At 34.6% G+C, this 12371-nt stretch overlaps 4 protein-coding genes across 4 annotated transcripts; all 4 read right to left on the bottom strand.

Annotated features, from left to right (window-relative positions):
* Window positions 1-355: 355 nt before the first annotated feature.
* On the bottom strand, window positions 356-4814 carry LOC123218878 (zingipain-2-like). Its single transcript, XM_044640533.1, has 3 exons — window positions 4519-4814; window positions 1149-1240; window positions 356-967 (listed from the first exon to the last, which is right to left on the bottom strand). Exons 1-3 carry the CDS (start codon window positions 4812-4814, stop codon window positions 375-377), a joined length of 981 nt encoding a protein of 326 aa, XP_044496468.1. The 3' UTR covers window positions 356-374.
* Window positions 4815-6162: 1348 nt separating this feature from the next.
* Window positions 6163-7302, bottom strand: LOC123218877 (senescence-specific cysteine protease SAG39-like). Its single transcript, XM_044640532.1, has 2 exons — window positions 6900-7302; window positions 6163-6799 (listed from the first exon to the last, which is right to left on the bottom strand). The coding sequence occupies exons 1-2, from the start codon at window positions 7300-7302 to the stop codon at window positions 6207-6209; spliced, it is 996 nt and encodes a 331-aa protein (XP_044496467.1). The 3' UTR covers window positions 6163-6206.
* Window positions 7303-8348: 1046 nt separating this feature from the next.
* Window positions 8349-9579, bottom strand: LOC123218876 (zingipain-2-like). Its single transcript, XM_044640530.1, has 2 exons — window positions 9132-9579; window positions 8349-8942 (listed from the first exon to the last, which is right to left on the bottom strand). Exons 1-2 carry the CDS (start codon window positions 9577-9579, stop codon window positions 8353-8355), a joined length of 1038 nt encoding a protein of 345 aa, XP_044496465.1. The 3' UTR covers window positions 8349-8352.
* Window positions 9580-10236: 657 nt separating this feature from the next.
* Window positions 10237-11614, bottom strand: LOC123218800 (senescence-specific cysteine protease SAG39-like). Its single transcript, XM_044640433.1, has 2 exons — window positions 11123-11614; window positions 10237-11022 (listed from the first exon to the last, which is right to left on the bottom strand). Exons 1-2 carry the CDS (start codon window positions 11550-11552, stop codon window positions 10430-10432), a joined length of 1023 nt encoding a protein of 340 aa, XP_044496368.1. The 5' UTR covers window positions 11553-11614; the 3' UTR covers window positions 10237-10429.
* Window positions 11615-12371: the final 757 nt, after the last annotated feature.

The following is a 12371-nucleotide window of genomic DNA, read 5'->3' as shown; positions in this document are numbered from 1 at the left end:
AAGGGTAAAAAGGATAAAAAAAATACAGTTTACTTATTTTGGTAAAACTTTTCTAGGGTGGCCTAAAAATGTATAAACGCTTAAAATTTTGCTTATTTTAATTAATTACCCATGAAAATTTTTATACTAGGAATATTGTTCTTCAGTAATTTAGGTTGGCTAATTTTTATACCACGAATATTGTTGCAAATAACTTGAAAAGACTTTCCATAATTGCGTATGAAAGTTTCAGCTTAGTGATTAGGTCCTCAAGTTTTGTCTCTAAACGGGAAAGAAACGCTTGTAAAGAATATGAGAAAATTTATTATTCAATAATAAGGACTTATATTTTATATATATATATATAGAGAGAGAGAGAGAGAGAGAGAGTCTGGTTAATTATGCAAATGGAAATGTAGGAACTCGGCAGTAACACCACAAGTTCCCCGCGGATCAGCAGAATTTCTCTTTATCCTAACGTAGCCTCTTTCACCCCAAGCCTCACCCCACGAATTCTTAACTAACCAGTAATCGATCCCATCTTCACTAGTTCCATACCCAACCAGAGTAACAGCATGGTCGATTTCTTCAATATAGCAATCTTCATCGAGTATACCACTTGAGTAAAAACGGAAGGCTGGACTTCCTGCAGAAAGGGTAATTGACAATGGCTGCATCGCTACAGCTTTTAGCATTGACATTTCATTGGGTGGTACTATTTCGTATCCACGTATTTGAGTACCTGGGACTGACGGTGCCCATGTACAATACCTTTGCCTTGGATAATATGGGTAGTTATTAAAGGAGCTGATACCTCCATTTTTTGTAATATACTCAAAAGCTTTCGATGGCCAGTTACCAGAACAAAGTCCGTCACCATATGGGATGCAGTCCTTTAATTGTTCTTCCGAAAGGGAGACCAAATAACCATATTTCAGTTTCACTAATCCCTCCAAAGCTGCTGCCGCGGAAAATGCCCAGCAAGATCCTATACATTGAAGCGAGGTCAGAAAGTTTTATATATAAAGCAAATTTTCTTTGGCAAAAAAAATAAAAAGGTCCTTAAAAAAAAAAAATTCGTTTTTAAAAGTCGTCCCTAAATTAAATATTTGTTACAGTGAAAGTGTGTGAGATGTAAAATTTGATTGTAACGTAATTAACCATATTACCGCAATTGCCTTGGTTTTTCACAGGAGTTACAGCTCCTCTCCGCCTCCAATCTAGCGATCTTGGAATTTCTTCCAGGCTTACGTTTTCGTACCTGAAAGTTACAAGAGATGTTGAAGATAATTGTATATCTTCTGGTAGACACGTCAATTAGACCGGATCGAATGAAAGCTCAATCCGAAGCACGAAAAGAAATTTGGACACGACAAAACCCGGCCCGGTATTGTAGCGTGCCGGGCCCATGGGCTTATCGGGCCGGACCCATAGGCTTATCAGGCGGGCCTCTGGCTTTAATATTAAACTCATGGGTTGACCCGACCCGACATGATACTGTTCATATATATATATAAATTTTTTTTTTTTAATTTTTCCCACCTATCCTGCCGCAAGGCACCAATTTCTGCCAAATGGCAGAAGGTGTTTCTGCCAAATTGCAGAAGCAAGCTTCTGCCTAGCAGAAGCCCAGCCAGAACGACTTCTGCGGCTAACGTCTGCCACAAGGCAGAAGCCGTTGGGAACGGCTACTGGTTCCAGTAGCCGTTGCCAAACTTTTTTTAAAATTATTTTTTAATTAATTTATTTTTTTTTGTAAAAAACTATTCAATTTTTTATTTTCACTTTCAATTACAAATACAAATTTCTCAACCTCTCAAACTCTCAATCTCTCAAACTTTCAATCTCTCAAACTCTCAATCTCAACTATTTATTATATTTTTAATCTCATTTTATTTTAATTTTATCATTACAAAATATTACAAATGGATCCATTGTCAAATGAATTCAATCCATTTGAATATTATCATGTTGGCACTGATGATATTATTGATGATGCACAAGATGGAATAGGTGGAGCACCAACAGGTGAAAGTGGTACGGATACAGGTTCGCATTATTCGACAGACAAAAAAAGAAAATAAACTTCAATGGTATGGGAACACTTTGATAGAATAGAGGAAACAATAGAGGGGAAATTAATTCGTCGAACAGTATGCAAATATTGTTGTTCTTGTTTAACATGTGCAAGTACAAGTGGGACGGGACATCTTCACCGACATGTTACTGATTACTGTAAAAAAATTTCACATGAACTTAGAGGACAAAAACAAATTGCATTCACCAGATCGTGATCTGTTGGTCCAGGTGCCACTTCAGCAGGAGGTCCGAGCGGTTTTGGACATATGGGAGAAATGTTGACTTTTACGTACGATCAAATGAAGGTGCGAGATTACATGGCAGGTATGTCGTTGTTTCTGATCAACCTTTTAGTTATGCAGAAGATGAAATTTTAGAATGAATGATGCAAAATAGTATTCAACCAGCATTTAGAAGAATTCCTAGATCAACTCTTAGGACAGATATATTGAGAAATTATGAATTAATAAAAATAAAAATTATTAGAGAATTAAGTAATTTTAATAGTGTTATTTCAATAACTTCTGAATTATGGAGTGCTACAAATCAACATATAGGGTATTTTTGTGCAACTGCTCATTATATTAATTCTAATTGGCAATTATGCAAAAAAATTATGACATTTAGAAATTTAGAATATCTACATAGTGTTCTTACAATTTATCGTGCATTAGCAAATATTTTTGACGAATATAAAATTAATAATTTTATTTTTTCAATTACTTTTGCTAATGCTAAAAATAATAATAAAGTTATTGAATATATGTATAATCATTTATCTCTTCTATTTAATAGAAAATTATTTCATGTTAGGTGTGCATGTTATATTATTAATTTAATCGCTCAAGATGACTTGAGTTTAGCAAAAAAACATTTAGAAGTAATTAGACATGTTATTGCATATATTTCATCACCCCATCACGGGTACAAGCATATCATCAATTATATAGATCAATGGGGTTAAGAAGGAAAAAATTAAAAATAGATATTAGCATTAGGTGGAATTTAACATATCTCATATTGAAAGCATGCGAAGGATATGAAGTTCCTATAACACGATACTTCAATACCCAACCAATGGATTCGCAAGATCCTATTTTTTTGACAGATCAAGATTGAGAAATAGCTACGACTTTAATGAACTTGTTAGAGCCATTGAAAACAGCCACAGATCATTGTTCAGGTGTGTATTATCCAATAACTTGTTCTATAATATATAGTATGATAGAAATAAGTGATATTTTTAAAGAACATAGATATCGTCACTCTCATAATATTTTTCAAAATATATGTATGTAAATGAAACAAAAATTTAAAAAATATTGGAGTGAAATTCCTTTACTTTATTCTGCAGCTACTATTTTAGATCCTAGGGTAAAAACTAATGGATTACAAAATTTATTTGATGTTATTAATGAAAATTTTTCAATTAATAGCAATGTAAATTCTGTTGAATATGTTCAAAAATTTTTATTTGATATGTATAGTATTTATGAACAAAAATATGAAAAAACTGGACAAAGTTCTGCACCAGAGATAAGTTGTGGTAGTTCAGGTAAAAAAAAGTCACGCATATGGTCTTTATTGGGCAAAGGTAAATAAACTGTTAGTCAAAGTACAAATTATAGTCAATTTTACAATTATATAAATATTGACCATTATCCTGAAATTGTTCAAAGATATAATACTGAAAAACTAGATGTTTTGGCATGGTGGAAAGATAAGACAGAAACCTTTCTTGTGCTTGCAGTGATGGCTCGAGATCTACTAACACCTCCGGTGTCAACTATAGCATCGAAATCCGCTTTTAGTGCAGGGGGATGCGTGTTGGATGATGAACGATTCAATTTACATTCAAATATGGTCGAAATGATAATGTGTATGAAAGATTTGACCAAAGCTGATTTTAAATTACAGAATCGTGTGACAGAAGATGTCTTTGAAAAATTTAAAGATTTGGATGTAGAAGATGAATAAATAAATATTATATAATAGATAAATTTTATTTATGTTTTATAATTTATACAATATTTAAATTAATTTATTTGTATTTTATTAACAATTTATAATATTTTTTATCATGTAACCACGGTATTCATCTGCCATAAGTGGGAGATTATAAATAAAATATTCGAGGTACTGTCCTCGATTTTAATAATTGAAAAATAATTTGTGTTTAAAAATTTTAATTAAAACTTTTTTTAAATATTTAATAAGGCCCGGCCCGGCCCATTTAATGAGGCCCGGTCTGGCGCATTTAATAAAGTCTGGCCCAGTCCAACCCATTTAAAATCCGTTAGTGGCCGGGCCGAGCTTCGGGCCTTTATATTTTAAAGGGTCAGCTCAGCCTGAAGGCGTATTATTGTTTGGGCCTCGGGCCGCCCAGCCCATTAGTCCAACGGGCCAAGCTGGAGTCAGCCCAGCCCATTGACGTCTCTGTCTTCTGGCATTTTCTTGTACCCAGTATGCAAAGCAACGAATTCTTGCTGAGTCAAGTCTGAAAACCGATTGATGCCTAATTTGTATGACCGATTGCCCTCCTTGTTGAATTTTTCAATCAGCCCGAGATTTTGCTTAAATACCTCAAAACGCATCTCCTTCTCTGTCTGGTCCCTGTAAGTCCGTCCATGCCGAACCATCCATTCCTCATGTTTCAAAGCAATCTCGGCTTCTTGGAATCCCGAAGACATGACTTGACATGCCAATGTCATCAACATTGCAACGAAAAAAACTCTCTTAAATATCAAAGCCGCCATTATTTGAAAGGCTCTATAAGATGACAAAATATAACTTTGGTTAAGTATATGTATGGAGTCTGCATAATGTATATATAAATCCACTTATATATAGAAGACGGACGTGTAATCATATAATTATTATCTTTATTAGATTTTGGATAATCACCTATCTTATTAGGATAATTATCAGATTATATCAGTAAAATCTATTAACTTTTATGATAAGTGTATTAAAAATCAATAAGACATTTTTTTTGTAAAATACAAAAATGACAATTAATAATATATTGATAAATCAAGCATATAAGAGATAAATTTGCTCTACCGATTACTTATCATCTTTATTGTGAAGCATAAATGAATTTGTAATAGAGATGCAAAAAATAATTCTTTATAGAATCTTTAAAGGATTCTATGCAACTATTCTTAAGATAGTTGAAGATGACTTTTAGTCAATATTTCAAGTAAATGATTTTAATTTATTTTAATTATGTCTTGGAGAACACAAACATGGGGAATATTAATAATTTTCAGATATAATATTCATATTCCCAATCTATTATGTTGTGTATGACTCAGGCCGTTCGTCAGAAATTTTGATATCTAAGAGAGGTTTTCAATAAAATGGTGAAATGAACACTTAAAATAGAAAGATAGACTATACAAATGGATTAGAAGCATTTACACATTCAAGAACACAGAAAGCAAATGTTACATAGTGCACACCAAAGTAGCACGGAAACTTACAATAGGGTGTGTTTCCACGTTTTGGAAATATTTCCATTTCTAAAACTTTTTGAAACTTGTAAGAAACGTTTTTGGTCATTTTAAAATTTTTGAAAAACGTTTTTTAGAAGAAAAATTGTGAAATCAATTAAACACATTTTTTTTGTATTTTTAAACTGAAAAAGTCTTTGAATCTCATATTGAATTCATCTCCTCTCTACTCTTTCATGCGTTACTTATCTCTTCCCCAACATATCATATAGATTGATGTATATTGTTGTTTTTTCTTAAATATTTACGTGTGTTTGTTCAAGAATAATTCACAATGGGTTCTACGATTATATTTTATAGTATTTTTTCTCTTCATTATATTTTTATTATTTATTTTTATGTTATACAAGTTTATATATTTTTATTATAAAAAATTTAGTATTTATAAAAAAACTCTTATATTTTTCATATTTATAAGTTTTCCACGTTTCCGTTTCCTATATTTTTAAAAAAATACATTTCCACATTTTTGTTTCCGTGTTTCCACGTTTCTCCGTTTCTGTTTCCGTGCTACATAGGTGCGCACGATCCATAATTTATCAGGTTGGAAAATGGCGAAATCTGAAGTTGGTGAAGGATCACACCAGGATGATGATGATGACGATACATAATTCTCCAAGTGCTATTAATGAATTAAGCAGTTGGGTAAGATGCTTCCATGGCAATGCCACAGAGACCTTCCGGAGCATCCGCATCTCTTTGCATCCTGATGTAGCCGCTTTCTCCCCAGCTGGTGCCCCATGAATTCTTCACAAGCCAATATTTGGGGCCATCATCGGCAGTTCTATAGCCAACTGCAGTGACACCACGGTCTAGCTGGGTTCCACACTGGCCTGTGAAGACTCCACTTGAGTACAGTTGGAAGTCTGAGCCACCAGCATCAATGGCAACAGACACTGGCTGCTTTGCCACCGCCTTCAGGAGATCTACCTCACTGTTGGTGGTGACATCTTCATAACCAGTGATCGTTGCTGCAGAAAGAGATGCTTTGCTTTTTCTGCAAGTTCCATCAACTCCCCGGTAGGGGTACTTGGCTTCAGTGGCGAGACCTTTGTTTTTTATAATGAATTCGAAGGCACTATCCATGAGACCTCCCGCACAGCCTTGGTCTTCACCATTTACATCACAGTCAACCAGCTCTTGCTCTGACAGAGATGTCAACTTCCCTGTTGTGAGCTGGTTAATTCCTTCCATGGCTGCCACCGCAGAAAAAGCCCAGCAGCATCCTGTGTTTATATGTGATAACAGAGTATTAATATATGCGTAAACAAAACAAATGATAAAGTTAGCAGAATTAAGGAATCAAAACAAAGTTTTAATCTTTACCACATTGGCCTTGGTCCTTGACTGGTGTGACTGCTCCTTTCTTTCTCCAATCCATGGTTGACGGCACAGCAGTCACATTTTCGTACCTAAATGATTTTGTGCCAGAAGAGATTAAGCTTCTTTTATAACCATTCTTAGAGGCTCGAAATTCCTCATTGGTGAGGTCTGCAAATGCGTTAAGACCTAACTTGTAAGGTGGCCCTTCGCTGTTCACAGATTCAATATATTCCAAATTTTGCTTGAAAATGTTAAACGGCATTGCCTTCTCTACACTGCCCTTGTACACACGCTCATAGAATCTAAATGTTATATCACGACAATTAGGCAGAGCTTGGAAGCGACGAATTGTGTTGTTTATAGTAGAAAGAAGAAATGTAATATTTAAAATTTTACGCAAAAACATTCATCCATGAATAATTCAGGAATAATATGCAAAATTAAAATACCCATATGGTGTTTATAATAACTTGCATGTGGAAGCTCCTTCGACTTGAGGCCTGAGTTGTATGATTTGTTCCCCTCATTGTTGGATTTTTCAATGTACGAGAGTTTTCTTGAATATCTTAAAGTGCATTTTCTTCTCTGCCTAGTCCTTGTATGAGCTTCTATGCTCAATCATCCACTGCTCGTGTTTCAAAACAATCTCTTCTTCATGCAACGCCTGGGACATGAATATTTGAGAAGATATTTGAAAAATATTTCCGTTGCTTTGAATATGAAGTTTAAAAAATAGATATATATTTAGAAAAGAATATATTTGATTAATCATTATCTTCACTTTATGATAAGATTTTAGATAATCACCATATCTTACCAAATATTTCAAGTTCTCTTTCTTAATAAACAAATATAAACTTAGAAGTATTCGTTAGCTAAATTGTATTGATCTTAAAATAATTCTTTATATTATAGTTAAAATTTATTTTACAAGTATGTTATTCAAGTTAATCCGGTTGAGGTTTACTTTAATCATCAACTAATATCAATCCAACTTATACATATTTTTATTTTAATCATGTAGATGGATTGATGGTATAACGGATTTAATTGTCTGTAATAAGAAAAAGAATTGATTTGACAATAACATATTGGTATTGATTTTGAGTAATAAACTTTTACTTAATGGGTTTTGTCGGTTTTTTGTGACGTTGCACTTTTAAGTATGTTGACTAAATAGTAAATTATAATGACAAACAACAATCAACTGTGTTTGAAAATTTTTATACTACTTCAGTAATTTAGGTTGGCTAATTTTTATACTGCGAATATTGTTGTAAATAACTTGAAAAGACTTTCCATAATTGTGTGTGAAAGTTGCAGCTTAGTGATTAGGTCCTCAAGTTTTGTCTCTAAACAGAAAAGAAACGCTTGTAAAGAATATGAGAAAATTTATTATTCAATAGTAAAGACTTACATTTTTTTTTATATATATAGAGAGAGAGAGTCTGGTTAATTATGCAAATGGAAATGTAGGAGACTCGGCAGTAACACCACAAGTTCCCCGGGGATCAGCAGAATTTCTCTTTATCCTAACGTAACCTCTTTCACCCCAAGCCTCACCCCACGAATTCTTAACTAACCAGTAATCTATCCCATCTTCACTAGTTCCATACCCAACCAGAGTAACAGCATGGTCGATTTCTTCAATATAGCAATCTTCATCGAGTATACCACTTGAATAAAAACGGAAGGCTGGACTTCCTGCAGAAAGGGTAATTGACAATGGCTGCATCGCTACAGCTTTTAGCATTGACATTTCATTGGGTGGTACTATTTCGTATCCACGTATTTGAGTACCTGGGACTGATGGTGCCCATGTACAATACCCTTGCCTTGGATAATATGGGTAGTTATTAAAGGAGCTGATACCTCCATTTTTTGCAATATACTCAAAAGCTTTCGATGGCAAGTTACCAGAACAAAGTCCGTCACCATATGGGATGCAGTCCTTTAATTGTTCTTCCGAAAGGGAGACCAAATAACCATATCTCAGCTTCACTAATCCCTCCAAAGCTGCCGCCGCGGAAAATGCCCAGCAAGATCCTATACATTGAAGTGAGGTCAGAAAGTTTTATATATAAAACAAATTTTCTTTGACAAAAAATAAAAAATAAAAAAAAAATCTTTAAAAATAAAAAATTAGTTTTTAAAAGTCGTCCCTAAATTAAATATTTGTTACAGTAAAAGTGTGTGAGATGTGAAATTTGATTGTAACGTAATTAGCCATATTACCGCAACTGCCTTGGTTTTTCACAGGAGTTACAGCTCCTCTCCGCCTCCAATCTAGGGATCTTGGAATTTCTTCCAGGCTTACTTTTTCGTACCTGAAAGTTACAAGAGATGTTGAAGATAATTGTATATCTTCTGGCATTTTCTTGTAGCCAGTATGCAAAGCAACGAATTCTTGCTGAGTCAAGTCTGAAAACCGATTGATGCCTAATTTGTATGACCGATTGCCCTCCTTGTTGAATTTTTCAATCAGCTCGAGATTTTGCTTAAATACCTCTAAACGCATTTCCTTCTCTGTCTGGTCCCTGTAAGTCCGTCCATGCCGAACCATCCATTCCTCATGTTTCAAAGCAATCTCGGCTTCTTGGAATCCTGAAGACATGACTTGACATGCCAATGTCATCAACATGGCAACGAAAAAAACTCTCTTAAATATCAAAGCCGCCGCCATTGTTTGAGAGGCTCTATGAGATGACAAAATATAACTTTGGTTAAGTATATGTATGGAGTCTACATAATGTGTATATAGATCCACTTATATATAGAAGACAGATGTATAATCATATAATCATTATCTTCATCAGATTTTGGATAATCACTGTATCTTATTAGGATAACTATCAGGTTGAATTAGTAAAATCTGTTAACTTTTATGATAAATGTATTAAAAATCAATAAAATCTTTTTCTTGTAAAATATAACAATGACAATTAATAATATATTGACAAATCAAGCACACAAGAGATAAATTTGTTCTATCGATTATTTATCATTCTTATTGTGACATATAAATGAATTTACGATAGAGATGCAGAAGATAATTATTTACAAAAACTTTAAAGGATTCTATTGCAACTATAACCAAGATAGTCGAAGATAACTTCTAGTTAATATTCCTCTTGGATATTAGAACAACTCCAACATTTGTTCAATTCAACTAAATGACTTTTAATTTATTTTAATTATGTGTTGGAGAACACGAATATTAATAATTTTTAGATATAATATTTATATTCTCAACCTATTATGTTGTATATAACTTAGATCGGTTGTAAGGAATTTTGATGTCTAGTTGGAGTTTTCAATAAAATGGTGAAAAGAAGAACACTTAAAATAGAAAGATAGACTATACAAATGCATTAGAAGCATTTACACAATCAAGAACACAGAAAACAAATGTCACATAGTGCACACGATACATAATTTATTAGGTTGGATAATGATGAAATCCGGAATTGGTGAAGGATTACAGCAGGATGATGATGATGACGATATATAATTCTCCAAGTGCTATTAATGAATTAAGCAGTTGGGTAAGATGCTTCCATGGCAATGCCACAGAGACCTTCCGGAGCATCCACATCTCTTTGCATCCTGATGTAACCGCTTTCTCCCCAGCTGGTGCCCCATGAATTCTTCACAAGCCAATATTTGGTGCCATCATCGGCAGTTCCATAACCAACTGCAGTGACACCATGGTCTAGCTGGGTTCCACACTGGCCTGTGAAGACTCCACTTGAGTACAGTTGGAAGTCTGAGCCACCAGCATCAATGGCAACAGACACTGGCTGCTTTGCCACCGCCTTCAGGAGATCTGCCTCACTGTTCGCGGTGACATCTTCATAACCAGTGATCGTTGCTGCAGAAGGAGATGCTTTGCTTTTGCTGCAAGTTCCATCAACTCCCCGGTAGGGGTACTTGGCTTCAGTGGCGAGACCTTTGTTTTTTATAATGAATTCGAAGGCACTATCCATGAGACCTCCCGCACAGCCTTGGTCTTCACCATTCACATCACAGTCAACCAGCTCTTGCTCTGACAGAGATATCAACTTTCCTGTTGTGAGCTGGTTAATTCCTTCCGTGGCTGCCACCGCAGAAAAAGCCCAGCAGCATCCTGTGTTTATATGTGTTAACAGAGTATTAATATATGCGTAAACAAAACAAATGATAAAGTTAGCAGAATTAAGGAATCAAAACAAAGTTTTAATCTTTACCACATTGGCCTTGGTCCTTGACTGGTGTGACTGCTCCTTTCTTTCTCCAATCCATGGTTGACGGCACAGCAGTCACATTTTCGTACCTAAATGATTTTGTGCCAGAAGAGATTAAGCTTCTTTTATAACCATTCTTAGAGGCTCGAAATTCCTCATTGGTGAGGTCTGCAAATGCGTTAAGGCCTAACTTGTAAGGTCGCCCTTCGCTGTTCACAGATTCAACATATTCCAAATTTTCCTTGAAAATCTTAAACCGCATTGCCTTCTCTGCACTGTCCTTGTACACAAGCCCATATTGAGCCATCCAAAGTTCATGTTTTTCAATCAAGGAGGCTTCCGGTAGTGATCTTGACCAAGATTGGGAGATCCATATCCCCAAAACTAACGAAACCGCAAGGAGTAGTTTCTTCTGAGTAAATAGTGAAGCCATTCTACAAGATTGTTACTGTAAATTATCAATGTTTAAGATTAGGCACATGTAGTTCTCTGTGGATGGTGGGTATTTATAGATAATGAAATTGGATTCCTGAAGAATGTCTCCAAATTTGCATTCCAACGTTCACGGTGATGAAGCAGATTGCCTGGTGAATCCGCCAAGTTATGTATGACAAAGACAACAAAAGGTTGGTTCCGTAGACGCTGCTTCATTTGTGATTGAACTCTTGGTGTACTTACCGGTATCTTTGCATTTGCAATCTTGTAAGAATTTAATGCTAATTCGGGCGTATTAGGCATGATTAAGAAGGCTAATTGGCTCCCTTGAGTACCTTGAATTATCGTTAAGCTGGAGGCAACGACAGTTACAAAATTGGTAAGTGTTATTTGAAACTCAGCGTATTATATCAGTAGTCACATGATTTTACCACAGAATTAATTTAAATTATCTTATACAGTTTCTCTAAACTTGAACATTTTAAGCTCCACGTCAAGTTCCTAAATGTTAAGAAATCTTATGCCGGGTTTAGAATAATTTTTCATTGAGAAAAATACAATAAACTTAAATAAAATGAAAACTTTACGTGTGAAGCTTATCTGATGTAACATTAACCATCTATCACCTAAATCGCCTCCAGTGGTGCTTCATTCCAGGCAATCAAACACCTTGCTACACGGCCAAAGAGCTTGAATTAAGTGGCCTATAGGAATACGGATGTGCATAATTCGTTTCAAACTGTAAAATCATATGAAACCATTCAATAATTATAGTTTAATTTAGTTTATACAACAGTTTAATTTAAATTGATAAATT

This window comes from Mangifera indica, chromosome 6 (genome assembly GCF_011075055.1).
Source record: "Mangifera indica cultivar Alphonso chromosome 6, CATAS_Mindica_2.1, whole genome shotgun sequence".
NCBI lineage: Eukaryota > Viridiplantae > Streptophyta > Magnoliopsida > Sapindales > Anacardiaceae > Mangifera > Mangifera indica.
Note: the sequence above shows the minus strand (reverse complement) of the source record. Positions and strands in the feature narration are given on the sequence as shown.

Excerpts from the sequence above, each read along its gene's own strand:
- LOC123218800 (XM_044640433.1), bottom strand. The coding sequence starts at position 11,552 with ATGGCTTCACTATTTACTCAGAAGAAACTACTCCTTGCGGTTTCGTTA. Across the intron at positions 11,023-11,122 it reads CAAGGACCAAGGCCAATGTG|GATGCTGCTGGGCTTTTTCT; the intron begins GTAAAGATTAAA and ends ATATAAACACAG.
- LOC123218876 (XM_044640530.1), bottom strand. The coding sequence starts at position 9,579 with ATGGCGGCGGCTTTGATATTTAAGAGAGTTTTTTTCGTTGCCATGTTG. Across the intron at positions 8,943-9,131 it reads GAAAAACCAAGGCAGTTGCG|GATCTTGCTGGGCATTTTCC; the intron begins GTAATATGGCTA and ends TTCAATGTATAG.
- LOC123218877 (XM_044640532.1), bottom strand. The coding sequence starts at position 7,302 with ATGTTTTTGCGTAAAATTTTAAATATTACATTTCTTCTTTCTACTATA. Across the intron at positions 6,800-6,899 it reads CAAGGACCAAGGCCAATGTG|GATGCTGCTGGGCTTTTTCT; the intron begins GTAAAGATTAAA and ends ATATAAACACAG.
- LOC123218878 (XM_044640533.1), bottom strand. The coding sequence starts at position 4,814 with ATGGCGGCTTTGATATTTAAGAGAGTTTTTTTCGTTGCAATGTTGATG. Across the intron at positions 1,241-4,518 it reads TTCGTTGCTTTGCATACTGG|GTACGAAAACGTAAGCCTGG; the intron begins GTACAAGAAAAT and ends TGTAACTTTCAG. Across the intron at positions 968-1,148 it reads GAAAAACCAAGGCAATTGCG|GATCTTGCTGGGCATTTTCC; the intron begins GTAATATGGTTA and ends TTCAATGTATAG.